The sequence below is a fragment of the Acomys minous genome (genome assembly GCF_964271855.1).
Source record: "Acomys minous genome assembly, chromosome: 4".
Taxonomy (NCBI): domain Eukaryota; kingdom Metazoa; phylum Chordata; class Mammalia; order Rodentia; family Muridae; genus Acomys; species Acomys minous.
In genome coordinates this window covers 27,614,132-27,640,368 of record NC_140486.1, presented here as the reverse complement: position 1 = coordinate 27,640,368, position 26,237 = coordinate 27,614,132, and the positions used below count along the sequence as shown (strand labels likewise).

The window sequence follows — 26,237 nt, the reverse complement described above, 5'->3', positions numbered from 1 at the left end:
AAAACAGTTGAACTGGACAGTTGGCACCCAGCTTGGCTGATGACTTCCCCATGGCTGTAGAGATCTACTTCCCCTAGTCTCTCACAGCCTGTATACACTAGCTTCTCCCTACCACCCAGAGGTCATATATAACCAGGGCAGAACTGTATATAATTGCCTGAGAGAAGTAGATACATGCCCAGGAGAGGATCCAAAGACACCCCTGCCTGCTCCTTCTGTGAACAACTGTCAATATTCAAGCAGCCCACATAGACATGTCTGTGAGAGACTAAAAGATAACTAATTAATTCGATATGCATGTGTGCTTTGTCTGTCTGTATGCCTATGTCCAACTTGTGTGCCTAGTATTCTCAGAGGCCAGAAAAGGCTATTGGATGCCCTGCGACTAGAATTACAGACAGCTGTGATCTGGGTGCCTCAAACCAAACTCAGGTCCTCTGGAAGAGGAGCCAATGCCCTTAAGTGCTGAGCCATCTTTCCAGCCCTAGGAATGTTTCTTGATTGACAGTTGATGTGGGAGGCTCAGCCCACTGCCAGTAAACATATGTCAGACAGGTGATCTTGAAAGTCATGAAAAGGCCAACAGAACATGAGCCAGGGAGCAGCTTCCTTCATGGTTTCTTCTTCAGGCCACTGACAGCCTTGAGTTCCTGCCCTGACTTCCCTCAGTGGTAGACTGTGATCTGGGAGTTGTAAGATGAGATCAGTTCTTTCCTCCTCCAGTTTCTTTTGGTCATTATTTTACTTTTCTATTGCTGTGATAAGACAACATGAAGAAAGACTGGCAGAAAGAATTCATTTGGAACTTACTGTTTCTGAGGGTGTTTCCAAGACTGTCATGTTGGGGAGCGTGGCAGCATGGGACGAATGGCTGGAGCAGTAGCTGAGAGCTTCCATCTTGAACCACAAGCATGAGGCAGAGAGAGCTGAGAGCACTTTGGGGTTTTAAAGCCCACTGCTGGTGACGCTCCTCCTCCAACGTGGAAGCCTCTCTCAATTCTTACCAAATATTTATACTTACTGGGGATCAATTATTCAAATATATGAGCCTATGTGGAGACATTGACATTTAACCCAGCACAATTACAATGCTTATCGCACAAACAAAGAGAAAACGAGGGCACTTAACCCACTCTTTGTCTTCAAAGTCCATGTTTACCCACACTGCCTTGTCAAAGTCCATTTTTACCTACTCTATCTTTTCAAAGTTCATTTAATACCTAATCCTTATATCTGTCGGTTTCACTTTCCTCCTTCTCCTAATCTATTAACTGCAACTGCAATGGACTCCACACTATTCTTAGTTTACTCTCCAACAACAGCTGTTGACATCTAAGGGGCCACCATTATGATTGGCTGTATGATGATCACACAGTGATGGTTTCAATCAGCTGTTGTTCTCCCAGGTGATATTCCACTGGGGAATAATATAGAGCTTACACAAGGCACCCAGAGCCCCTGTTCTGAGGAATTATTTTCTGAAGTACACACTCAACAATACCACACCCATGTCCCATCTGGATATTGCAAATACTTCATAGAAAGAACATAGATGATAGAAATGAAGCCAAGTGAAGAAAGTGACACAAGACACATAACTGCCAATGTGAAGTCATAAAAACAAAAAATTCAAGACTTGTAACTCATGCAAAATATTATTGTTCCCACAGTAGTGTCATTTAGTGAAAGTGGTGGATAAAATCTCAGACAGATAGAACTCAAAAGACATTTTCCAAATATGTTCAAAGACAGAAATGATTGAATGATAGAAGGAGGACAAGGAAGGGTTTAAAAGAATAATTTAACAAATAGTTGGAAAAACTGTTTAAATGCTAGAATAACAAGCAAATAAAAACTAGAAAGTCAAATTGTTCTAGGAGGACCTCAACATTACAAGAGCCCAAGGTGAAGAAAGACTACCTGAGCTTAAAGACAAGACGCAGGAACTGAAACAATTTTAGCTCAGATATAAAATAATAAGGTAACAGTGGAAATTCCAAGTTATATGGGAGAATACAAAAAGACCAACTCATGGTTTAAAGGCATAGAAAAAGGCCAAGAACTTTGTTCTAAAAGCATAAAAATTTTGCTCAAATAAATCATGACACAGAATTTCCCAGAGTTAGGAAAAGTGATGCCAGTTCATATACAGGACTCATTTAGATTCCAAACACACAACACCAGAAAAGAACTTCTCTCACCATAACTAAAACGTGAAATATACAGAGCAAAGGAAGTATGTTGAGAGTGACAAACATCAAGTTTTTGAAGCATCAAGAAGTGTCACATCCAGATTACTCAACTGCAGCTTAAGCCAGAAGGGTGGAGAATGATGCATTTCAAGGTGTGAACAGTAACAACTGTCAATCCAGAATACTATACCTAGCAAAGGTATCTGTCAGGACTGAGGGAGAAAGAAGAACTTTCTATGAAGAAGTTAGACAAATGACAAAAAAGAAAGGAAGTTCTGACTACCATGGCAGCTCTATAGAAGATCCTTGAAGGAATTCTATGGCCTGAAGAGAAAGACAATTCCAGCATGAAGCAGGCCAGAGGAAAGAGTGAGGCATGCTGAATAAAACTAAGAGGGAGAGGGAGAGCAACCAAACACCCAGACCCAACACTGAAAAATCAACAAAATAGCTGGAATCAGTACATGACTTTCAACAGTAACTCAAGTGTTAATGGTCGCAGTTTCTCACTCAAATGACCAGGAGTTTGGATCAAGAAGCAGGTTGGTGCCTCTGAAAAACACCTCACCACAAAAGATAGACACTGTTTCAGGGTGACCTATGGTAAAAGGACTTAGAAAGAAGCAGTTGTGCTGTTCTAATGTTTGAGAAAACAGACTTCACATGAAAACTAGTGAGAAAAGATAAGCAATCAGACAAGAGGACATTGATATTTTAAACATAGGACCTGTGATTATAGGCATCTTCATGCACTAGTTAGGTTTTTATCAGCTTGGCACAACCCTGACATACCTGGGAAGAGGAAAAATCAATTGAGGAATTTACTTCCATCAGATTGGCCTCTGGTAGTAGCTGTAGGGCAGTTAAAAAAAATTCCCAATAGGAAATTTTAAAAGAAATGGATGGACTCTTAGATGGATATGACTGGCCAAAATTAAACCAAGAGCAGATAAACAATTTAAATAGGTTATCAACCAGCAGTGAGATGAAACAGTAATTAAAATCATCCAACTAAGAAAACTCCAGGCCAGATGGAGTCACTGGTGAATTCTACTACACTCTCAAAGAAAGCTAGGACCCATGCTTCCCAACCTTTTCTATAAGATGTGAAAAGAAGGAACACTACCATGCTCTCTCACTGAAGCTAGTATCACCCTGATAGCAATAACAGATAAACACAAAAAAGAAAATTTAGATCAAGTTTCCTGGATGAATTTAGATTAAGGCTTTTTCATGAAATGCTGAATTTGATGGCATATGAAAAAGGTTAGCCACTTTGATCAAGTGAGCTTTATTCCTGAAATACCATTATAACCCAAGAGCATGAGCAATCTTTCTATCTTTTTAAGTGTCTTCTTCAATGTCTTTCTTTGATGTGCAAGGATAGCTCAATATATGTAAGCCAATAAATGTTACGAATGACATAGATGTATTTGTCTTAGCATTTCTATCTCTGCCAAGAGGCACCATGACCTTGGCAACTCATTATAAAGGAAATGACTTAACTGGAGCTGGCTCATAGGTTAGAGGTTTAGGCCGCTGTCATGGTGGGAAGCATGACTGTCAGCAGCAGTAAGAAAGAGAAACAAAGAGCTTAGCTGTAGCCTTTGAAATCTCAAAGCTGACCCCCAGGGCCACATTTCCTCACCAAGCCACACCTACTCCGAAAAGGCTACTCTTGCTAATATTGCTACACCCTGTTGACCACACATGCAAATCTATGAACCTGTGGGGACAATTTCTATTCAAACCACACATGAACTGAGTACAGAAATTACAAGATCACCTCTACAGATGAAAGAAAAAAAAGGCTTTTGTCAAGATCTAACATCCCTTCATGTTAAAACTCCTGAAGGAAAAAATAATTGAAGAAATATATCCTAACATAATAAAGGCTATATAGGCCAAACTGATCGCCTACACATTAAATAGAAAAAACAAAAACAAAAACAAAGCATTCCCCTTAAAGAACAAGACAAGAGTGTTTACTTCCTCCCCATCTTACTGGAAGTTGTAATAAGAGCAATAGAACAGGAGCGGGAAATAAAAGGGACACAAACAGAAAAGGAAGAAGCCAAAATGTGCAGATGCCATGGTTTCACACATAAGAGATGTTAATGATATCACCAGAAACTCTTAGAGATGATAGACTTTGAGCAGCAGAGTAGGATACAAGCTTAAAACACAAAAATGAGCAACCTTTCTATATACTTACGGCAAACAAACTGAGAGATATTCGGGAAGCATTCCCATTCACAATATCTTAAAAGATACAGAAAAATAAATACATTGGAATATGTATATAAAAGACTTCATAATGAAACATTAAAACATCAAGGGAAGTTATTGAAGAAGACACTGAGAGATGGAATGATTTCCCACGCTCCTGATTAGAAGAATCAATTGTGGAAAAGGCTATCTTATAGGAAGAAACTTACAGAGTCAATGCAGTTTCCAATGAAAATTCTGATGTCATTCTTGATAGGACTAGAAAAACATCTTGAAGTTCATTTGGAAGCACATGAGACCCCTAACAGACATAGCAATCATGAGTGACAAACACACTGCCCCAGGTATCACCACATCACTTTTCAAATTATAGTTCAGAGCCATAGTAATGAAAGTAACATGATACCAACACAAAAACAGACTCATAGATCTATTGTAAAGAGTAGGGAACATAACTATAAGTCCACACAACTACAACAATTTGATTTTCAACAAAGATGGAAAGAAAAAAAATCAATGGAAGAAAAGAACATTTGCAACAAACAGTTGTGGGAAACTGATAACTCCATGTGGAACAGTGACTTTAGATTCTTATCTCTCATCCTGCACAAAAACTACTCCAGGTGGACTAAGGACCTCAACATAAGAAGAGACACCGAGACTTTCATATAGAGAAAAGGAGGGAGTACACTTCAGGAAAGACACATAGGCAAGGACTTTCCTGAACCAGACTCTGATTGCTCAGCAAATAAGGCCAATACTCAACAAAGAGGAACTTATGAAATTAGAAAACTTTTGTATAGGAGAGAAAACTGTCAGTCAAATAAGAAAAAAAAACACCCCATAGAAACTACAAATATGGTGGAGGATTAGCTAGACTATACAAACAACTCAGAAAAATAAACACTAGCAAACAAACAACCCAATAAAAACTTAGCCATGAAACTGAACAGAGAATTCTCAAAAAAGAAATACAAGTAGCTAATTAACGTTTAAGAAAGTATGTGATGTCGTTGACCATCACAGATATGCAAATTAAAATTACTACGAGGCTGCTCTCTACCCCTCCTTCCTTGTGTACACCCAAGAGAAATGTCTCCCAATCCCTGCTGGCTCTGTGCAGCCTACAATCAGCCCAGCATCCTTTGAGGAGCCAGAGCTTCTACACCATGCCCGCTGCCTTGTCCAGGCTCACTAAGGATGGAGCTGCAAGATGTCTCCGCAGGTAAAGGTCCTGGCCACAAAGCCTGAAGATCTGAGTTCCAGGCCCTGATTCAAGATGGTGAAAGGATAGAACAGACTATACAAGCTCTTCTCTGGCCTTCACCTGCACCTAAACAATAAATGAGATCAATATTTAAGAAAATTGAATTTTAATTTTCCTTATGGGACTCCAATTAATTCTGACCTTTCATTAGCCATTTAGAAAAGATATAAATATTGGTTTGCTACATAAGATTATGTTGACCACTGAAGAACCCATTTTGTTGATATTCTGTCAGAATTCAGACAATATGTAACCCCAATTTTATCATTAGCTTAATTAAATCTAAAAGCTATTACAAAGTGAAGGGTGTAGTTTAGTGGTAGAATGTTTGCTTAGCATGTGTAAGGCCTGAGTTGGAGCCCTAGACTAGCAAATAACTGAATAAAAGGGCTATTATAGAATTAATTCCTTTGTTTAATAAAGCTAAACATTTGTGCTCTTATATAGTAAGATTAAAATAACCTGAATATTTAAAAAGTATCTAAAGATGACCCCTCATCCCATTCACAATGGCTAAGGTAAAACAAAACAACTGATGACAAATACTGGCAAGCATATGAGCCAGGAGTAACACTTACCCATTTTGGTGAGGGTTCACATTTGTGGGATCACTATGCAAATCAGTATGAGATATCTGTATAAAGCTAAAAATAGAACTACCATAGGATCCGGCCATGTCACTCCCTCCACATATCCAAAAGATTCTGTTTTCTTCTCCAGAGGCATTTGCACGTCCTTCGCTCTCACTGCTCTATTTACATGTCCAGGGGGAGACGGAATCAGCCTGCGTGCCCACCAACTGATGAATGGAATTCTGACACAGTGGAATTTTATTCAGTTGTAAAGACTATGAAATTATGAAATTTTCAGGAAAAAATTTTATACTGAGTGAGGTAACCCAGATCCAGAAGACAAACACTGTGTGTTTTCCATCATTTTGGGGCCATAGCTTTGAATTTTAGGGTTTGTGTGTTTAATTTGGAGTGTCTGTAGATCCCAGGAAGTTTAAAGGTATCCATGAGAAAATCTAGGGAAGAGCAGGTAAGGGAAGAATGTCTGCATGAACACGTGTGATATGAAGGTGGATGCGGGGATCCTGAGGGTTGAAGGTTTTCACAGGTATGGGAGTGGAGTTGGGTATAAGAGGAGAAGAAGAAATGGAGGTGGGTTAATAAAAACTAGGAATATGGGGAAACCCTTGTTGGAATCCCACTACTTGTAACACAATTACCTAAAAAGTAGGAGTCTGAACATAGATGCCCTGCTAGTGATGACAAGGAAATCATAAGATTACAACCCAAACTATTGCCATTGCTCTTGGTTGCTCACCAGAACATAATGGCAAGACCCCGTTGAAAACACCACACACTTTGGTTGCAGGACAGAGAGAAATCAAGAGTGAACTGACTTGAAAACTTCCTCCCTGATGACCAGTTTTCACAGTGCTGGAAGGTACTATGTAGGCTCTGGGGGGGAAAAGACATCAACAGCATTTCCAGAGCCAACTCTGTATCAGTGGTATAATACTGACACTGCAGACAAGATGCACTCACTGGTACAATGGTGACACAAAGCTTAGGGGGCAACCAACTTCTTTTGGGTTGGATTTGAGGCCTACTCCTCAGGAAGAAATTCACCCTGGTTCCCTGTACCTGTTTGAAAGCCTATAGCTCAGGAGGGTCACAGGCCTTAAGGCAAACCCTATTACTACTATTTTAATAATGACAAACTGCTTTCAAAATATGTATGTTTATACCTATAGATTAATGCTGCCCTCAGCCTTGCCTTGAGAAGTTTCCTTCTGTGGTGGTTGGCAACCAGTGCTGAGATTCATCACTGGTCAACCTGCTGTTAATTGGTGTTGATTGAGAACTCAGCTATAAATGAGACTCTGTATCAGTGCCTTCGCTCAATCCTCAGGGAACACCTCAGAAGAGAAGCAGAAAGGAAGGAAGAGCTGGAGGTTGGGGGAAATACTGTGAAATGCTGTCCTGGACCATGACATGGTTACTGCAGCCACGGACCTGGGCAAGATTAAGTCAGCAAGGCCAGTGACCATTCCAGCAGACCAAACTAACCTTAGTCAGACCGAGCGGGCTATTAACTATGAAAAAGATGAGCATGTGTTGATGGTGCCTGACCCAGTGGGAGAGGGAATTGTGGGTGCATCTGATAAACATGAATTGGTAACGTGTGTGAAATTGTCAAGGAATAAATAACTGCTCTATTAAAGTACATTTAGTCCAGCACTGGTAAGATGGCTTAAGGCTGATGACGTTAGATTAACCCACAAGGTTCATGGTGGAAAGGAAGTCCCAATTCCCACAAATAGTGAATTAATACTGTGACATATGTTCACCCCACCCCCACACTAAACACATAAATGCACATAAACTAATTAATTAATTAACTAATTAATTTAATTAATTAATGAAACATGAAAGTGTTTAGTTTAAATGTGTAAATAATAAATGAATGTGATAAAGGAAAGGGACAAGAAAAAGAAAAATGGGAGAAACAAGATTAAATAAATGAAGGGTCAGAGGAAAGAGTGGAGGGATCACACAGAGGAAGAGCGAGAGATTAGGAAAAAAATTAAAAATTTCAACAATGTGAAAATTCATAACCAAATCAGATAAATATAAAACAAATTCATTTTTTAAACTAAATAATATTTATTTTTATTTTATGTGCCTATGTGGCTTTTGTCTGCATGTGTACATATGTACCATTTGCTCAGAGGCCAGGGGAGGGCATCAGTTCCTCCTATGACTGGAGTCACAGATGAATATGAACCACCAGAGCCAGCTTTTCTGGAAGAACATCCAGTGTGTGTAACAAGTTTCTATAAGGTTTAAACAGGGCTGAGAGTTAGAGATAAAGGGAGACGAAATGGAGAAGACAGGGTGGAGATGGGTAACCCAAACTGAAAATTCATGAAACTTACTACTTGCAAGACAATTAAAAATATAACTAAAATGCAAAAGTTTGAGCACAGAAACAGAGCATATGTGGACAATGAAGTCATAAGACGCCTACACAGGCTATTGCCGTTATTTTGTGTTGCTCACCATAACTACATCATAAGACCCCATAAGTGAGCCATTTCACTAGCACCTAAATCGTTTTACTATATAGGAGTATGAAAGGATGCTTTCATATAAGTTTATAGTGCACTATGCGTAGATTCTCTCTCTCTCTCTCTCTCTCTCTCTCTCTCTCTCTCTCTCTCTCTCTCTCTCTCTCTCTCTCTGTGTGTGTGTGTGTGTGTGTGTGTGTGTGTGTGTGTGTGTGCCTTTAATCCAGGAGACAGAGGCAAACAGATCTGAGTTCAAAGCCAGCCTGGTATAGAGCAAATATCATGTAAAGAAAAGGTACATGCCTTTAATCCCAAATGAATGTCAAGTTAGTTTATAGAAGGAAGCACCCATGTTTGAAAACGATGTCTAATTGAGTGGCACAAACAGTGAAAATCAGAGAAGGACTTGACAGAATAAGATATTCCCAACTCTCACTAGAAGAGAGAGGAAAAGGAAGCTACTTAAGAGGTAGTTTTACAGAGAGAGGAGGTGGTTTTACCAGGATAGTAATAGAGAGATGGTTGCAGAGAGAGAGAGAGAGAGAGAGAGAGAGAGAGAGAGAGAGAGAGAGAGAGAGAGAGAGAGAGAGAACTCAGGTGAAGACAGAACAAGCTAGAAGGCAGAAGATTAGAGCAGATTGATGAGTTAGTCTGAGGCCAAGCAGAGAAATAGAGCAATTCTGGGCTGAGAGAGAGAGAAGCCAGATGAAGTAAGTCAGCTGGGAGAAGAGTTTGAGCTAGAACAGCTGAGTTGAGGCCACCAGCCCAGAGCTGAATGAACCAGGCAATCTTCCTCTCTCCAGGCTCCCAGTGCTGGGTGTCAGGCAGGTGTCACAGCACCTGGAGTTTCAGGTGGGTGCAGCAGATCCCTACTGAGGTCCTCATGCTTCCACAGCAAGCAATTACCTGATGACGTCATCCTAGTTCTCTCGTGAATGCAGTGCTTTCTGGCCTGAACAGCTGGGCATTAAATACTGGCTCTCTCATGCACAGTTTACTCTGTGATGTCTGTCCTTTGGGGCCTTCCTGATATTCATAGGGGATCCCATCCTGTGGTGACCAAGGATCCCTAATGGCTCCTATGGGCCAGTGCATCAAAGATCAATGTCCCCCATGTTGCCTTGGATCATGTAACCTGTCTCCAGGAGGATAGGTAGTTAGTTGTATTACTCGGTACACTCCCATGTCCTCAGGCTCATTCCATCCATCCCAACATCCCATGGCCCATGAGCTAGGCAGTGAAAGTCTCCTCTATTGTTTGTTGAGAAGTCCCAACTTGAGCAATTCAGTTGTTGAGTGTTCCCTGGTTATCATAATGTCTGTCCTGGGGTTTCCTTAAGGTCTCCAGCTGCCTGCTGAATCACAGAATTTCCCATCCTCTGCATTAAAAGGTTGGACCTCAGGGCTCGCCTTGATCATGTTGAGCCCATTTTCTTCTTTCTTGTTCTTCAGTTCTTCCAGTGGGTTCCAACTTTTAGGATCCCAGGAAGAACTCTGTAGCACAGATCTATCTTGTACTAACAGTTCTCGGCATCCTGACAGCTGAGTGAGCTAGCAAGATAACACCTCCATTTCATCTTCCTTTTATCTGCTTGCCCTGAGGTCCAAGGCTGGGGAAGGACAGCATCTTCATGTCCAAGCTGATGTGGAGACTCTCTCTTCATTGTCTTTGACCTTATTCACTGAGGTAAGTTCTCATGCCTGAACCCAGAGCTTGCCAATAAAGCTGGTTTAGTTAGTTAGCAAGTTTAGCCAGCTTGTAATGAGAAATTCTTGTCTCTGATTCAGAGTGCTGGAGTTACCCACAATCCCACAGCATAGCATGGGTTATAGGGATCTGAACTCCAGTGTCCATGTCTGTGCAGCAAGCACTTTATCCACCCAGCCATGTCTCCAGTGCTCTCTTCTTGAGAATGAGAGAACGTTTCAACCTAGAACACAGCTACACAACAGCTAGGCAGGCTGTGTGTGTGTGTGTGTGTGTGTGTGTGTGTGTGTGTGTGTGTGTGTGTGTGTGTCATGCTGTATGTTTGTGTGTTTATGTGCATGAGAGTGCTTATACTCCTACTTTCTTCTGTAGAGTCTGGAAGTTGACATCTGCTGTTTCCTTGATCCTTTACCAAACTGTTTTTGAGACAGTTTATTAGTGGCTTTTGAGCTTGTCTGTTGTACAGATCACATGGCTTGTGATTTCTTGAGACCACACCCTTCTCTACTTCCCCATGCTGGCATTACTGGTGCATGCCACTCCACCCAGATCTCTTCATGGGTGCTGTGGGTTTTAGCTGAGGTCTTTATGCTTGTGCTGCAAAAAGTTTATCATTGAGCACATCAACTGGTCATTTCCTAATCACTGCTATTAATCACTCGCACCTTTAGCTATCCCACAAATTCATAAAACGTGACACAGTTTAGATACCGTTCAATGTAATTCATTTTATTGTTGTTTTTCTTTCTTGGTTATCCTGAATTGTGTTCTTCCCTAAAAAGAATCATGATTATTTTCTCATTTTAAAAATGTTTTTTACTTATGTTTTTACATTTCTTTGTCTATATTTGTCTCTGTATATGTAGAAGACTGTACACTTTTAATGGTTTGTGTGTAGAGGCCAGAGGACACCTTGTGGGAATTTATTCTCAGTTTCTACTATGTTAGCTCTGGAGACTGAATTTTGGCCTTCAGACTTGGCAGGCAGCACCCTTACCCACTGAACCACCCCACCAACCCCACAATATCTATCTTATAGAACGTTTAGTATGTAAGTCTTTTACATGATCATCAGTGTGGGTCTCTTTCTTCTTGGGAGTCGTTTACCATGAGGGTGAGGAGAGCAGCAAGGGTTTGGAAGGCTTGTAAGTAGGAAAGAATGACAGACTTCTGGGATCAGCTTCTTAGAGGCAGCTCGTCCCTTCTCATTAACCTTGTCTGAAGACAGCTACAACCCTGACATTCTTGAAGATGTATTTTTCTCTTCTTAAATATATTCCCCTATTTGTTTTTTAGAGATTTATTTTGTTGTTGTAAAAAGTTTTTTAAAATGGGGGCTAGACAATAGCCAAAATCAAAGTAAATGGTGAGATACTCAAGGAAGTTCCTCTAAAATCAGGAACAAAGCAAGGCTGCCCACTCTCTCCATATCTCTTCAATATAGTACTCAAAGTTCTAGCCAGAGCAATAAGACAACAAAAGGAGATCCAGGAAATCCAAATGGGAAAGGAGGAAGTCAAATTATCCCTATTTGTAGATGATATGATAATGTACATAAGTGACCCCCAAAATTCCACCAGAGAACTCCTACAGCTGATAAACACCTTCAGCAAATTGGCTGGATACAAAATTAACTCAAAAAAGTCTGTAGCCTTCCTATACACAAATGACAAGCTTGCAGAGGAAGAAATTAGGAAAACCACACCCTTCATATTAGCCACAAGCAATATAAAATATTTAGGAGTTACTCCAACCAAGCAAGTGAAGGACTTGTTTGAAAATTTTTTCAAAAATCTGAAGAAAGAGATTGAAGATGACATGAGAAGATGGAATGATCTTCCTTGCTCATGGATTGGGAAAATTAACATAGTAAAAATGGCCATCTCACCAAAAGCAATTTATAGATCCAATGCAATCCCTATCAAAATACCTACACAATCTTTTAAAGACATTGAAAATTTCGATTCTGAACTTCATATGGAAAAACAAAAAACCCAGAATAGCTAAAACAATCTTGTACAATAAGAGATCCTCCAGAGGAATCTCTATACCTGATCTCAAGCTGTACTATAAAGCAGCAGTAATTAAAACAGGATGGTACTGGCACAGCAATAGGATGGTTGATCAGTGGAATCGAATCGAAGACCCAGATATGAATCCACACACATATAGTCACTTGATTTTTTTACAAAGAAGCCAAATATATCAAATGGAAAAGAGATAGCATCTTCTGAGAGAAGCATGGGAGAATAGTAAAGTAGAAGGATCCAGAGGGTCCTAGAAACATACAAGTAGAACATTATGATAGGCAGATTTGGGCCCAGGGGTCCCACTCAAACTAAGGCACCAGTCAAGGACAATGCATGCAGTAAACTTCAAACCCCTACCCAGATCTAGCCAATGGATAGGACACTCTTCACAGCTGAATGGAGAGTGGGGTCTGACTTTCACACATACTCTGGTGCCTCATATTTGACCATGTCCCCTGGAGGGGGAGACCTGGTGGCACTCAGAGGAAGGATAGCAGGTTACCAAGAAGAGACTTGATACCCTATGAGCATATACAGGGGGAAGAAATCCCCCTCAGTCACAGTCTTAAGGGAGGGGAGTAGGGGGAAAGCAGGAGGGAGGGAGGAATATGAGGATACAAGGGATGGGATAACAATTGAGATGGAATGTGAATAAATTAATAAAATATATTTTAAAAAAAGAGAAGACCGGTTGCCAGGATCCCACTATTAGCTGAGGCAAATTGCTCCACACATAGTTTTTTTTTAATTATTTAAGAACTTTATTAACCGATGGTTGCAGTTTGTTGACTGTTTTTTTAATCAAATTGTAAACTTTTATTACAAATTAAAAATGAAATTCTTAAAAATCTCAACAAAATATAAAACAATTTTAAAACCATTAAAGGTGTGTTGAGAAAAAAACAGGCCTTTCTTTTTTTTTCCTTAAAAAAAAAAGATGTTTGTCAAGATATGAATCAATTTTAAAACCATTAAAGGTGTATCGAGAAAAAAATAGGCCTTTCTTTTTTTCTTAAAAAACATGTTTGCCATTACCAAAAAGACACATCTTTAAGTAAAAAGAATAGAAGCCCCATGCTGCATAGATAACGCAGATACTTCTAGTGTGTCTGGTCAATGCGCAAGGAGTCCCCTTCCCGTCCACCCTCGCTCATCAAGTCACATCGGGTCCTCTTCCCCTGTGGGCTAGAAGGCAGTCAGTCCCACCAGGGGGAAGTGATCAAAAAGCTGGCAACAGAGTCCATGTCAGAGTCAGCCCCACACTCCCCTTGCTAGAGGACCCAGATGAAACCTGAGCTCCATTGGATACGTGTATGTAGGGGACCCAGGCCCAGTTCATGTATGGTCCTTGGTTTGTGCATCAGACTCCACAGGCCCCTGTACATCTTGTAGGCAGGGTAAATTTTTGGTCAAAGTTTTTGTGGGTGGGTTGGTGTCCTCTCCCTCTACTAGGAGTCTTGCCTAGTTAGAGGGTGTCCTCTTCGGTTTCTATGACCCCTGGTACTAGAAGTCTCTGCTATAGTCTCCCTCATATCCCCCCAGAGGCCTATTCTGACTTAGGTCTCCAGCTTGTCACAGAGATGCCCCCACCCAAAGGTCTTTTCCCTACAGACCTTCTGCCTCCAACCCCTGCTTTCTCCAGATTTAAGGTCTTCAGCTCCAATCTTTGTTTATTTCTTATTGGTAGAATTTCATATTCATTTCTTCTTGTTAGATGACCAAACTGGATGATGGTAGAGATGGTAAGGCGGCATCTACTCAGCCCGAACCTGCTCAGCCTCAGGAGCAGATAAATTCACAGCTGCTGTATCAGGGTTTTTTGTCTCTGCCATCTTCTGGTTTAGGGTTCGCTGGGCGCCTGCGTCGGTTATAGAAGTTGCGGCGATACCGTTGAGGTGCCTGCTGACCGTGGGTCTTGTCTCTTTGATTTCTCTTGTAGTTTTCATTGCCTTCCTCTCTAGGCTGTCTTTGGTGAGGAGGGCCCCTGCGGAATCGTGGTCTGTAATACTGATACGTCTTCTGTCTCACTGGTCTACCTTGCTTTCCTGCACCTTGGTTGTCAGCACCCTCCATCACTTCCTGCTCAGAAGGATCGGAATACTGTAATTGACTCTCGTAGAGGCTCTGCATGTAGGAAGGTGGGAAGCTTTGGCTGTGATAGGGCCCGCGCTGTTGGGCCAGGCCTTCAGGAGCACTTTCCAATCCCTCATTCTTCTCCCTACTCTCACTGTTATGGCAGTTTTGCTGGTAATTGCGCAGAGTACCCCTACGACTTGGACAGCGTCTTTTATGATTACGGTCTGCTGCGTATTTACTGCCTTGAACTGGAACTCCACCAGGGCCTGTAACGTTTGCTGCCTCCGCACCGTTTTCTCCTTCAACAACATCAAACTCCACAGTCTCTCCATCTCCTACACTGCGCAGGTACTTCCTGGGGTTATTAGTCTTTATGGCAGTCTGGTGTACAAATACGTCTTCCTTGGTGTCATTCCTGTTGATGAAACCATAGCCATTCTTTACATTGAACCATTTTACTGTTCCTAAAACTTTCCTTGTGATGACCTGCTTGTCTCCGCTGGCAGGCACCGCCGATGTGAGGCCACCACTAACAGCCTTGCTCCCTGGGGTGGCAGGTTTGGGGGCAGCGGGAGGCTGCTGGGTCTTGGCCTTCCTTCTCATGTTTGATGTGGTGGTGACTGAGGCTAGCAGCGATGGCTGTGGCTCCTCATGGGATGTGACAGTGACTAGGCTGACGGTGGTGGTGGCGGTGGGTTTCCTACTACCGATCGAACTCTTTTCCACGTACTTTAAAAGCATTCCTTCTAATGTTTTCAATTTCTTAGTTTCCAACAAATACGGAGATTCTATGGTTTTCTTCAGATGTCCAACAGGCGCTTGAGAATCCTTCACCATAACCTCTAGGGATTCATCATCCACCCCAAAAAGAATTCCATCGTGGCTTAAACTCACCTTCAACATCTCCACATCACTGTCCTTAAAGATGCCCACCGGAGCAGTCGCCAAAGCTCCATCCTTTACAGCTTCCATCCACATAGACTGCTGCGTAGACTTGGGCTTTCTTTCAATGGTTACCTCTGTAGTATCAGGCAAGGAAGACATAAAGTTTTGCTGTGTGTGAGTAGAAAGTCTGTATTTCAGCATGTCCTTCAGGATTGGGAAATCATAGTCAGATACATTTCTGTTCGAGATCAAGAAGATTGGGGGCACGTCAAGGTTATTCTTCTTAAACATATGCACACAATGGCTACGGATGTGCCACAGGATGTTATTGCTGTCAACTGTATGTTTGCAGTGCTTTTCATTTTCTAAATCTATGTCCACCTTGGTCCTCACGAAGTAGAAGTCCTTCTTCATCATGCTGACTGCCTTGGCGAGGTATATATCATTTTTCATAATGCGTGTGGCAGAAACAATAATGAAGAAGTCATACTCACTGAATTTTACTTTCTTCAGATAATCTTCTGGTGGGAAATTTGTTGTTCCAATCCCAGGCAGATCCCAAATAACCACATTCGGAAATTTAGGGTGTTTGTATGGAGTTCTCTTCATGGTTGTCTCCACCACCCCAGTTGGAGCTGCATTTTCCTCCTCATGCCCAACCCCTCTGAAGGTATTGATGAAAGTGGACTTCCCTGTTCCTGACTCCCCTATCACAGCAACATTGAGTGGGGCACTATAAGTTTCTCTTAATGCATCAGCAATTATAGCACTTGCCTTCCGAATGTTTCCTTGTGCCAGGTGTAACTCAACTGAAGCAATGGTTTCCTGAGAAATGATTTTGCTTTCTGCCTTAGACTTCTTAAAATATTCAGTGAAGCTGGAGCTTAAGTCTTCATCCTTAGATGTATCATCCTTAGGTGCATCAGAGAACAGCTGACCCATGACAGTGAGCAAATAAAGGCACTGAAAGGAAGAAGGGAGAGTAAATTGCAGAAGATGCCAGAGGAATGCCTTTGTGCTCTGCTTTCTCCAAAGCACTGTGTCCTCCAAACTGATGCCTGTTATGTTCTGATGTGGACTAGCTCTTCTGTATTTCTACTCGGGCTCAGTTAAGTCCTTTAAGATGGAAATTTTAAAACTCGACCAAAGTAAGAGCACCCATGTAACCATCTGCCTGTACCCCTAGCCAGCTTCAACTAGTTCTGAACCTAAAGAAACCCTGTTGCCTCTAATTTGTCTGGAGTCTTCCATCCAAATCCAAGATGTTCTTTCCACCCATGCGTCATACTCCCTTCAGCACGTGCCTTTAAATTATGGAGAATTTTAACTAATATAAGTTTACTGTCTCAAACAGAGAAGCAAATTATACCTGTCATCAGTGTTTAATCCATGTCAACATTTCCCAACAGTCACATAAACCTTCATTTTACACCTTTTCTTTCAGCCATTTTATTTAGTTGACATAATTATTAATGTTAATTGGTTTGCTTTCCTTATATCATTTCTATAACTTGGAACCTATCTCTATGAGGAATGAAAACTTGCAACAATAATACAAAGCTTCTTTATTCTTAAAGTCCATGTTAGAATCCAGTTACTCAATGTGATATTTCAGTGTCCTTGAGCTATTATTTAGCTCTGTTTTATCTTAATATTTTATTCTATAAAAATCATCTACCTGTGCACTGGAGAGTCCTTCAGTTGGTAGGATGATTCTAGCATAAAGAAGGCAGTGGGTTCAATCCCCGATGCTGTATAAACTTGGCTAGGTGTGGACAGACACTCATAGCTATAAACCTATAGACACAAATTGATTTACATGTTTGTCCATATCTAGCCAAGGTTAAGTACTAACATCTTTGATGCTTTTTGAACAGATTTTGATGGAGGATGAGAGAAATGGGGTTGATGCAGGGTGGTGCTGGTGGAAGTCAGGTAGCAGCTTACCCGCACGGCCTTAGGTTCCTGTCTCGGGTTACTACCTGGGCTTCCCTCATGGACAGTGACCCCAGGATATATAAGGCAAATAAATCCTTCCCTCCCCCAAGTTGCTTTTGGTCAGTGTTTGATCACATCAGTAGCAGGCAGATGAACACAGAACATAGCTATGAGTGTTTTCAGCAAAAAAGGAGGATAAAAAAAATCAACATAAAAATCAGTAGCCATTCCATACGGCAGTAACAGACTTCCCAAGTAATAAATCAGAGGAAGAAAATCCCATCAAAATATCTAGAACACAAACACCTGGGCATAAGCATAATTGAGGAGGCCAAACATCTTTACAAAAAAAAAACCCTGAAACAATAAAAGAAGGAATTGAAGACATTAGAACACTGAAAGACCTTCCATGCTCACGAAGTGAAGGAATTAGTATTGTGAAAATTGTCGGACTACTAAATCCGATCTTTAGAAATGAAGTAATCACATAAAAATTGCAGTTACATTCTTCACAGGATAGAAAAACCACTCCTAAAATCCACACAGATTGACAGAAGATCCATAAGAAGCCATAGGAACCCTGAAGAGAGAAGCGATTGTAAATGTTCCATAATGCTTGTGGACAACCTCAACTACAGCCACAATGACAAAAAGCAGCCTGGTACTGGCAAAGCAATCAAGCAAGCAGCCAACTCACCCACAGAAATGTAGGCCAAGGGACTGGATAAAGGATCCAGAAATAAATATCTGACAGAGGCATCAGAAATATACAGGAGAAAAGACAGTATCTTCAACAAATGACGCTGGGAAAGCTAGACAGTCTCATGTAAAAGTGTGTAAACATCTCTTTTTACTTTGCTGAGAAACCACCATAATAATCGTTCATGGTAGCAGAATTAATTTACATTCCTGTATTTCCATCAATCAGTAATATTTAAGTGTTCCCTCCCTCTCACCTTATCCCCTCCAACAATTGTTTGATTTTATTCCTGATAATTGATAGCTATTTTTTCTGGAGTAAGATGGAATCTTTATGCAGTTTGTGGGGGGGTGTTTTTTGGCTTTTGGTTTTGGATTTTGCAGTTTTTATTTTTTGTTTGTTTGTTTGGGTTGTTGTTGTTTTGTTGTTTGGGTTTGTTTGGGAGTTTTGTTTAATTTTTTGGTTTTTTGGTTTTTTTGTTTTGTTTGTTTTGTTTTTGTTTGTTTGTTTGTTTTTTTGTTTGGTTTTTGGGTTTTTTGTTGTTGTTTTTTGTTTTTGTTTTTTGTTTTTTGGGTTTTTTTTTGAGACAGGGTTCTCTGTGTAGGCTTGGCTGTCTTGGATTCACTTTGTAAACCAGGCTGGCCTTAAACTCACAGAGATCCACCTGCCTCTGACTCCCAAGTACTGGGATCAAAGGTGTGTGCCACCACTCCTGACGCAATTTGTGTTTGAAGAGTTATCTGTAGTTGTTTATTTGAAGGAAGCAGCATGTGTATGCTGTTGGGTGCCTGTGTGTGCAGAGGTCAGAAGTCATTGGTTGTACTCTACCATCACCCTGGGTCTATTCCTCTGAAACAGGGTTCTCCTGAATCTGGGGCTCACTTCTAGGCTGGAAGTGGAACAAACCTGAGAAATCCTTTTATTTCTGGATCCACTCAGTGCTAGTGTTACAGGCATTTGTTGGTCTGCCCAGTGCTTGCTGGGATGTGAATGCCGGCCATGGCACTTATGGATCAAGTTCTTGTAACCACTGAGCCATCTCTCCAGCTCCTCAGTGTACTTTTTGATTTGCCTTTTTCCGAGCTAAAGATTTTGAACATTATTGTCATGTATTCATTGGATATTTTTGATTCTTTGGAAGACTATCTGTTTTGTTCATTTGTTCACAATGGATGGAATCTGATATATCTGTGTTTAAAATAAGATGTCCTGTATACATTTTGGGTATTTATCCCTCATGAATCCAATGTCATTTTCTCACTCCTAAACATATCTATATTCAGGCAACATTAAATGGACTTGGTAAATTGTATATGGACATAGAGTTATGCCTATATATCCACAAGAATAATTAAAGAAGTCATGAATTGGAGAACACACAGGATGAGTTTGAAAGAGGAAAGGGACCGGTGGAAATGACATAATTATTCCTTTATGAAATTCTAAATAAATTTCAATTTAAAAAGAAGCCTCTTTGATGAGGAGTGAGATCTATGTTTATCCATGGTTATAGATGTTATAATGATATAGGAAAATGCAGCAACAGGTTCTAGTGTCTATGATCTCTTCAGTTATGAACAGTTGACTAGGTTTACAGTACCAGGCATGAATTTATTTTTTTATTATTATTATTAATTTATTCTTGTTACATCTCAATGGTTATCCCATCCCTTGTATCCTCCCATTCTTCCCTCCCTCCCATTTTCCCCTTATTCCCTTCCCCTATGACTGTTCCTGAGGGGACTTCCTCCCGCTGTATATGCTCATAGGGTATCAAGTCTCTTCTTGGTAGCCTGCTATCCTTCCTCTGAGTGCCACCAGGTCTCCCCCTCCAGGGGATATGGTCAAAGGTGAGGCACCAGAGTACGTGTGAAAGTCATACCCCCTAAGTTCAATTAAATGTCTTTGATGACCCCAATATAAAGTGCCACCATTGCACCATTGGAGACATATTGCTGAGCCAGTCATTGTTGTGTGTCATGGTCTCCATGGCTGTGTGGGATGGTTTTTCTGAGAAATGCTGTTCGCAGCTTATCTTTACAAATCAAACATTCACCCAACCTGTAGCCAAGTTACAGCCAAGCTTTGAGATCATTTAGAACTGGGTACTCATTCTTCTTACGTACTGAGTTTTCAGCCTGTTAGGACTCTTTAAGAGAAGTGATGTAATGAATCTTACTATGTTGGGGACACCTTGGTGGACCATGCTCCCTAATTTTCCTTTGTAGCCCATTCATACTCCTGACTCAGGACAATATATGTATGGATGAGGTGTAGTGACCAGATGGAAGCTCGTTGCTGAAAACAGTGAGTCATTGAAAGTGTGACCTTTCCAAGTAAACTTCAAAGCCCCAAGTGAGTACAGATTGATAAGATCTAACTGTGAATTGTGTGTTGTTCTGAGTTAATGGGGCCAAAGAACAAGTTCTTCCCTTGTGAGGCTGCTGAAAAGACTGACTGTCCTTCATTCCTCCTTGGAGCCATATTTTCTGTGCTGATGAACGGAGATGACAGCCTTCGTTTAAGGGACTAGTCAGCGGAGAGATTAGCGCTCTTCTGGCATATCAGGCTCACTCCTGGGTAAATGACACCAAAGGTTGGTTTCTCTTCCTTTTTGTCACACTTGTGCAGGGTTAAGCCCATTGCTTGCTCTTCCCCCTTGTCAGTCTGCACAGCATCGTCTGCTACTCTGAGAGCAGGGGGTTTCAGGACAGCTACACCAGAGCTGCAGGCTTCGTGCCACTGTGCTAGCAAGGCTACATGGTGAGGCAAAGGAGCAGCCAGGTTCCTGGACTTCTTGCTCTGGAGTTTTAAAGACAGTCTCTTCCCTGACCCCACTGCTTCCCCCGAATGATTGTACACTGTTCCTACAAAGTAGTGGGATCCTCCCACGTGTTCATGGGCTCTTGTTGCACTTTTCTTCAGCAGATTTGAAATTTAGAATTTCATTCATTAGCTCCATTCTTTTCTCTTTACTACAATAGCAGTATAAAAAAATTATACTGATTTTCTAGATATTGCATATAGCATTATAAAGCAAATTTTTGTTATTTTTATTTCCAATGATGAAAACAAAGTACTCACCCAAATTGCTGATTAACATACAACCCCCCAAACACTACCCTAACAACCCTTAAGATTAAACAATGTCCATTTTTCTCCCTAAATGCAACATTGCAATTTTAAGTATAAAGTTCCAGCCACCACCACCACCACCAATGGAAAAGAACTCCAGTGTCTAGATGGGAGGACAAGGAATTAAAAGATAAGTGTGGTGGCTGATGCCACTAACACTAACATTTGGAGGCATAGGCAAGTGGATCAAGAGTTCAAGGCCAGCCTGACTTATATAGAGAATGCAAGGCTCACCTGAGCTACAGGAAACTGTTGAAAAAGCAAATGGAGAAACAAACAAAATAACAAACAACAGAGCCAAAAGATAGACATGTTTTTTGTGTTGATCCTAAGTGTGAGATGGGGAACAGACTTGTGAAAGACTTCATGGGGGAGCTTGGATGTTGCCAGCTGAAAACATCCCAGTAGAGACTCTGAGAGAACACACACACACACACACACACACACATACACGAGCCCAAAATGTGTGTGTGAGAGAGAGAGAGATAGATAGATAGAGAGAGAGAGAGAGAGAGAGAGAGAGAGAGAGAGAGAGAGAGGGAGACAGAGACAGAGAGAGACAGAGGGGGGGAGAGGTGGGAGGGGGGTGGGGGGTGGGATTGTATTGGCTCTTCATCCCTGACCTTCGAGAGATGCAACCTAGAGAGAATTGCTCCAAGGAAGGCTTCAAGGCTTTGGGCTCCAGCTGAGGCTCTGGGCCTCAGCTGCTGTTCCAGGTTCCAGCAGGCACCTTGGTTGAATTGCGGGTTTGCTGAGATCCTGCTGACTACGCCAGGACAATCATTCCTCAGAACTGATATCCTTAAGGTTTCATTATTGTGTTCTTTAATATCATTTTCCTATTGTTTGGGTTAGTCAGGTTGTAAGTGAGGTATGCTCTCTTAGAAAGTCTATAATAAAATATAATTGTTAAGAAAATTGAGCCAACAAAACAAAATAACAAACAACAGAGCCAAGCATCTAAGGGTTGGGCCTTAGTGCAGAGGCACGGTGCTTGCTTACAATGCATAATACCTTGTGTTCCTATTACTGTAAAGCAGAGTCCACCAGCCATTTGCCAACAGGTGAGACACAGTGTGTGGGCTGCTGCAGGAATCAGAATGGAGAGCCAGAATGTTTCAGACAGATCAGGGTCACAGGAGAATATTTCTTCCTTCAGGTTGAAGAACAGGAGGCAAGTGTCTTCACTGATGTGGTCCAGAGTGACCTGCACTTGGGTACCCAGATGCTGTGCACTGCTAGGCTGTTTCCACAGAGGTGAGGGCTGTGAGATGATAGGGCTAGCGAGCCCTGGGGAGGTCTGGAGGGTTGTGCTGAGGAGGTGGGAGCACCTGGCCCTACCCTGGCACTGCTACTCAGAAAGTTAGCTGGTGCTCAGTGTCTAGCTTAGGCTGAGCTGCTCCTGGGCCACCTCCCTGGTGCCATGGCCTTAACCAAGTGACCCCTTGCTTGAGTTAAGCTTCAGGGATGGACCACTCAGACCTTCCAGGCACAAATGCTTGACCTCCCTGCCCCCTGCTCTACTAGCTCTGCAGCCAGGACCACAGGTTTTCTCCTTCTGATCAAAAGGCTGTTTAATTGGCCAAGATCTGATCCCCCACCTCTTCCTTTCTCTACAAATTTCTAGTTCAAGACTTCCCATGGCACCACGATGGACCTCACGGCAAAGAGCTCATTAGGCATGTGGGCTTTCTAGGTAGTGATCCTAGGGGGGTTGTTGTTGTTGTTGTTGTTGTTGTTGTTGTTGTTGTTGTTGTTGTTTTAGATTAATTGACTTTTTGACTATGAGATAATTGCCTTTTCCCAGAAGTATAAGTAAGGTGACGAACTATTAATGGCACTGAAGTTAAGATGCTTAACTTCATCCACCTTTTCCCTTGAATGTGTGTGTGGTTTATTTTCTATCTCTTTCTTATTTCTTATTCCCCTGTAGATTCACAAAGAAGTCAACAGACCCAGGGCTCCCCATCATCCCTCTCAGATAAGCAGGCACTAGCTTACTGGAGATCTCTACAAAGAGGTCTATCTACAGATCAAAGAGAAGACCTACAACGCTCTACACACAAGAGGCCAGAAACCTCTTTTACAGCCCTGGCTGAAAGAAAATTGTGGTCAGTTTAAGTTTTCCTCCTTAGCTGCAGCACAGCCAGTCTCAAGAGAAGGAACCCTGGGCTTCCTTCCTCTTTCTTCTTTCTGTACTGGTCAGCTGCCTGAGCCATCAGTTCAGGCAAGCCAAGAGAGAAAGTGAGCAGGGATTCCGCATCCAATACCAGAGATCCTACTCTGGGCCTTGCCAGAGCAAAGACAGACATTAACACCTCACCACTAGTTCCTGGAACAGCAAACTCCTGCTGTCACCCTGGGGCCTCCTCTTTCTGTCTCCCCCATATCAACTCAGTGTGCAGACTCAAGCTCTATTTCCAAATCCATTTACAAGTGATCAGTCACTCTGCCTACATTATCTTCTTCAAGAGTTCCTCAATCCCAGCTTTGACATGACTAGTCCTCAGAAGGGGAGCCCTCCTCCCTGTCATCTGACCTCAGCCTATCAAGTCTCATCTGGACCTCCTGTATCCTCTTCCTTGGTGTCCTGGCGAGGCTGTCCCCCAGGGGGGAGGTGTGAACATGATTCTTAAGCACAGATTTCCACAAGTCAATTGGATATATTTTACCAAAACCAATATCAAGATCATTTCCCTTAGGTCTAGCTCAACGTGAATAATTGGCTACAACCATCCACAAGCCAGTCCCGCCCACCTCCCACCAAAGCCCCCTAGCTCCCAGGCTGAGGATCCCCACTGTCTGGCTCTGTCCCTAAATGTCTTGTTCCCTATCAGCTCTTGAGAGAAAAGAGATGGTGAGGTTAGAAGTTAGATCAGAGCGCTCCTGCCCACTTACCAGAAAGTCCTGTGTCCACTGGATTCACACACTGTAGTTCAGCTGCAGGAACCACTCCACTGCACCCCAGGCTCTTCACTGACACCCACCCCTGCTGTGTCTGTGGAAAGCAGCAGGTTCAGGTCAGTTCAGCAGGACTTACCCTTCTGGCTTCGCCCCTCCCCTCTCAGTGTGTGCTGGCCAATCAGGGAGGAGCACAGCTGCTTTAGCAATCCCCTGCATTTCCAAGAAGAGGAAAGTGAAAATAAAACAGCTGTTTCCCATTCTATTAACACTTTAGTTCCTGGCAGAAGAACTACACAGTCCTGAATAACAGTTGGGAGGGAGTCTTGGACACTGAGGGTGAATCATGGAGAAGCAGCTAACTAACTAGGCTGGACCCAACCCTGGAAAGATAATCTTCCTGATCCCTGACTCCACAAATGCAGCCTGAACTGAAGTCACACAACAGATAGTTTGGGCTCCTGTGCAGATGTCAGTTCATCATCACCCAAGACACAATCTATTTCCTCACAATTGTAGATTCATGCTCCTTAATTCTTATCATTGTCAACTCCCCTGGCAATGCAGGGATTTGGTCGGGCTTGAGCTTGACAGGTTTTACACATGATGTTACTGAGTTCATACATGCAGATGCCCTGCTGTGTGCAGAAGACAGTTTCACTGTTATCATCTGCTGACGCTGTCTCCTACTGTCTTTTCACCCCCTCTCCCACAACTACCCCTGTGACTTTGGGGGGAAATATTTTTCATTTAGGGCTGGATATTCTTCAGTGTCTTATTCTTTGCATTTTAGCCAGCTATGGGTCTATGCATTTATTATCACCACTGCAAATATGAACATCCAAAATAAAGGTTGACAGATGCTTTAATCTATTGGAACAATAATAAATTATTAGGAGCTGGGTTAATATTATGCCAATTTAACAGGATAATAATAGTAATTTTCTCCTAGGATCTATGATGTGCTCAGCCTGAAGTTCTTCCCCAGATATGGGTTTCATTTTGTGGAGAAGCGATTAAATCTAATCAGGAAGCAATTGATTACACTGATGACCTTCTGGCTACTATCCCACTGGTGGGCATGTCTTCTCTGGCCAGTCATTACTGTAGCTCGCTGAGTTCATAGCTGGGCATGATTAATGGTTACTTTTATTCATTGGTGGTATAGATAGAACCTTCCATCCCTCTGAAAGCTAGCCAGGAGGAATGAGGCTTCTGGCTCAGTGTCAGCTTAATTTTTCCCTTTTCTATAATTCAAGTATGTGTTTTCTTCGCTGCTTGTATCTTACCATCAAGTTCTAGAAGGTAATCAAGAGCACTGACAAACAATAACCTGTAATGGTCAGGGACCTCACTGACCAACAACTCCAAGAAGCCTAGCTAATTTCTGGGTCTGGGATATTTATCTGTTACCCTGTGGTGTCTAACAGGGGTGTCGTTACCTGAGTAGAGGCATCTCAACTCTTTGTGTGTGTGTGTGTGTGTGTGTGTGTGTGTGTGTGTGTGTGTGTAGTTTTATTTTTGGAAACCTCTCAGTAGTAAATTTCCATATGACCTTTTGAAAAGGCTTTAGTGTTATTTACCCCACCCACTTTCCTTCTTCTGCCATATCTCCCCCTCCTACCCAATGTAAATCTTCCTGTTCCATAGTTCTCTTTTAACCCTTTCTACCACAGTGTCCTCTTTCCCCATTCTTTAAAGCCCCACTCCATGGTGCCACAGTGATTTCAAAACTTCCATGGGTATTCCAAATGGAGCACACATATCTGAAGAATAAGAGCTCCCATCACAAATGAAAGGAATAAAATAATGTGGTTTTTCCCCCCTAGGCCTGTGTTACCTCACTCAGAATGATGCTTCCAGCTCCACCTATTTTCTCACAAATTTTATAGTTTCATTTTGCTTCATGGATGAGTACTATTCCAGTCTGTAAACATGTACATATTCATTATTTGTTCATCATTTGATGGGCATTTAGACTGTTTCCATTTCTTGGCTATTGTGAATAAAGCAGGGATGAATGTGGATGAGCAAGTAGCTCTGTAGTAGGAAATAGAGGAGATTGAGAGTATTTACAGTGCAGTACAGCTGGATTGG

At 41.9% G+C, this 26,237-nt stretch overlaps 1 protein-coding gene across 1 annotated transcript in view; it reads right to left on the bottom strand.

The window, feature by feature from the left end:
* LOC311595810 (uncharacterized protein) overlaps positions 1-24,265 on the bottom strand; it is a 38,182-nt gene extending 13,917 nt beyond the window's left edge. The window contains exons 1-2 of the mRNA XM_084778768.1: positions 24,138-24,265; positions 14,318-16,429 (exon numbers count right to left, since the gene is read on the bottom strand). Coding sequence (XP_084634894.1) covers positions 14,318-16,408 — 2,091 coding nt within the window. The 5' untranslated portion in view covers positions 16,409-16,429; positions 24,138-24,265. The remainder of the gene's footprint in view (positions 1-14,317; positions 16,430-24,137) is intronic.
* Positions 24,266-26,237: the final 1,972 nt, after the last annotated feature.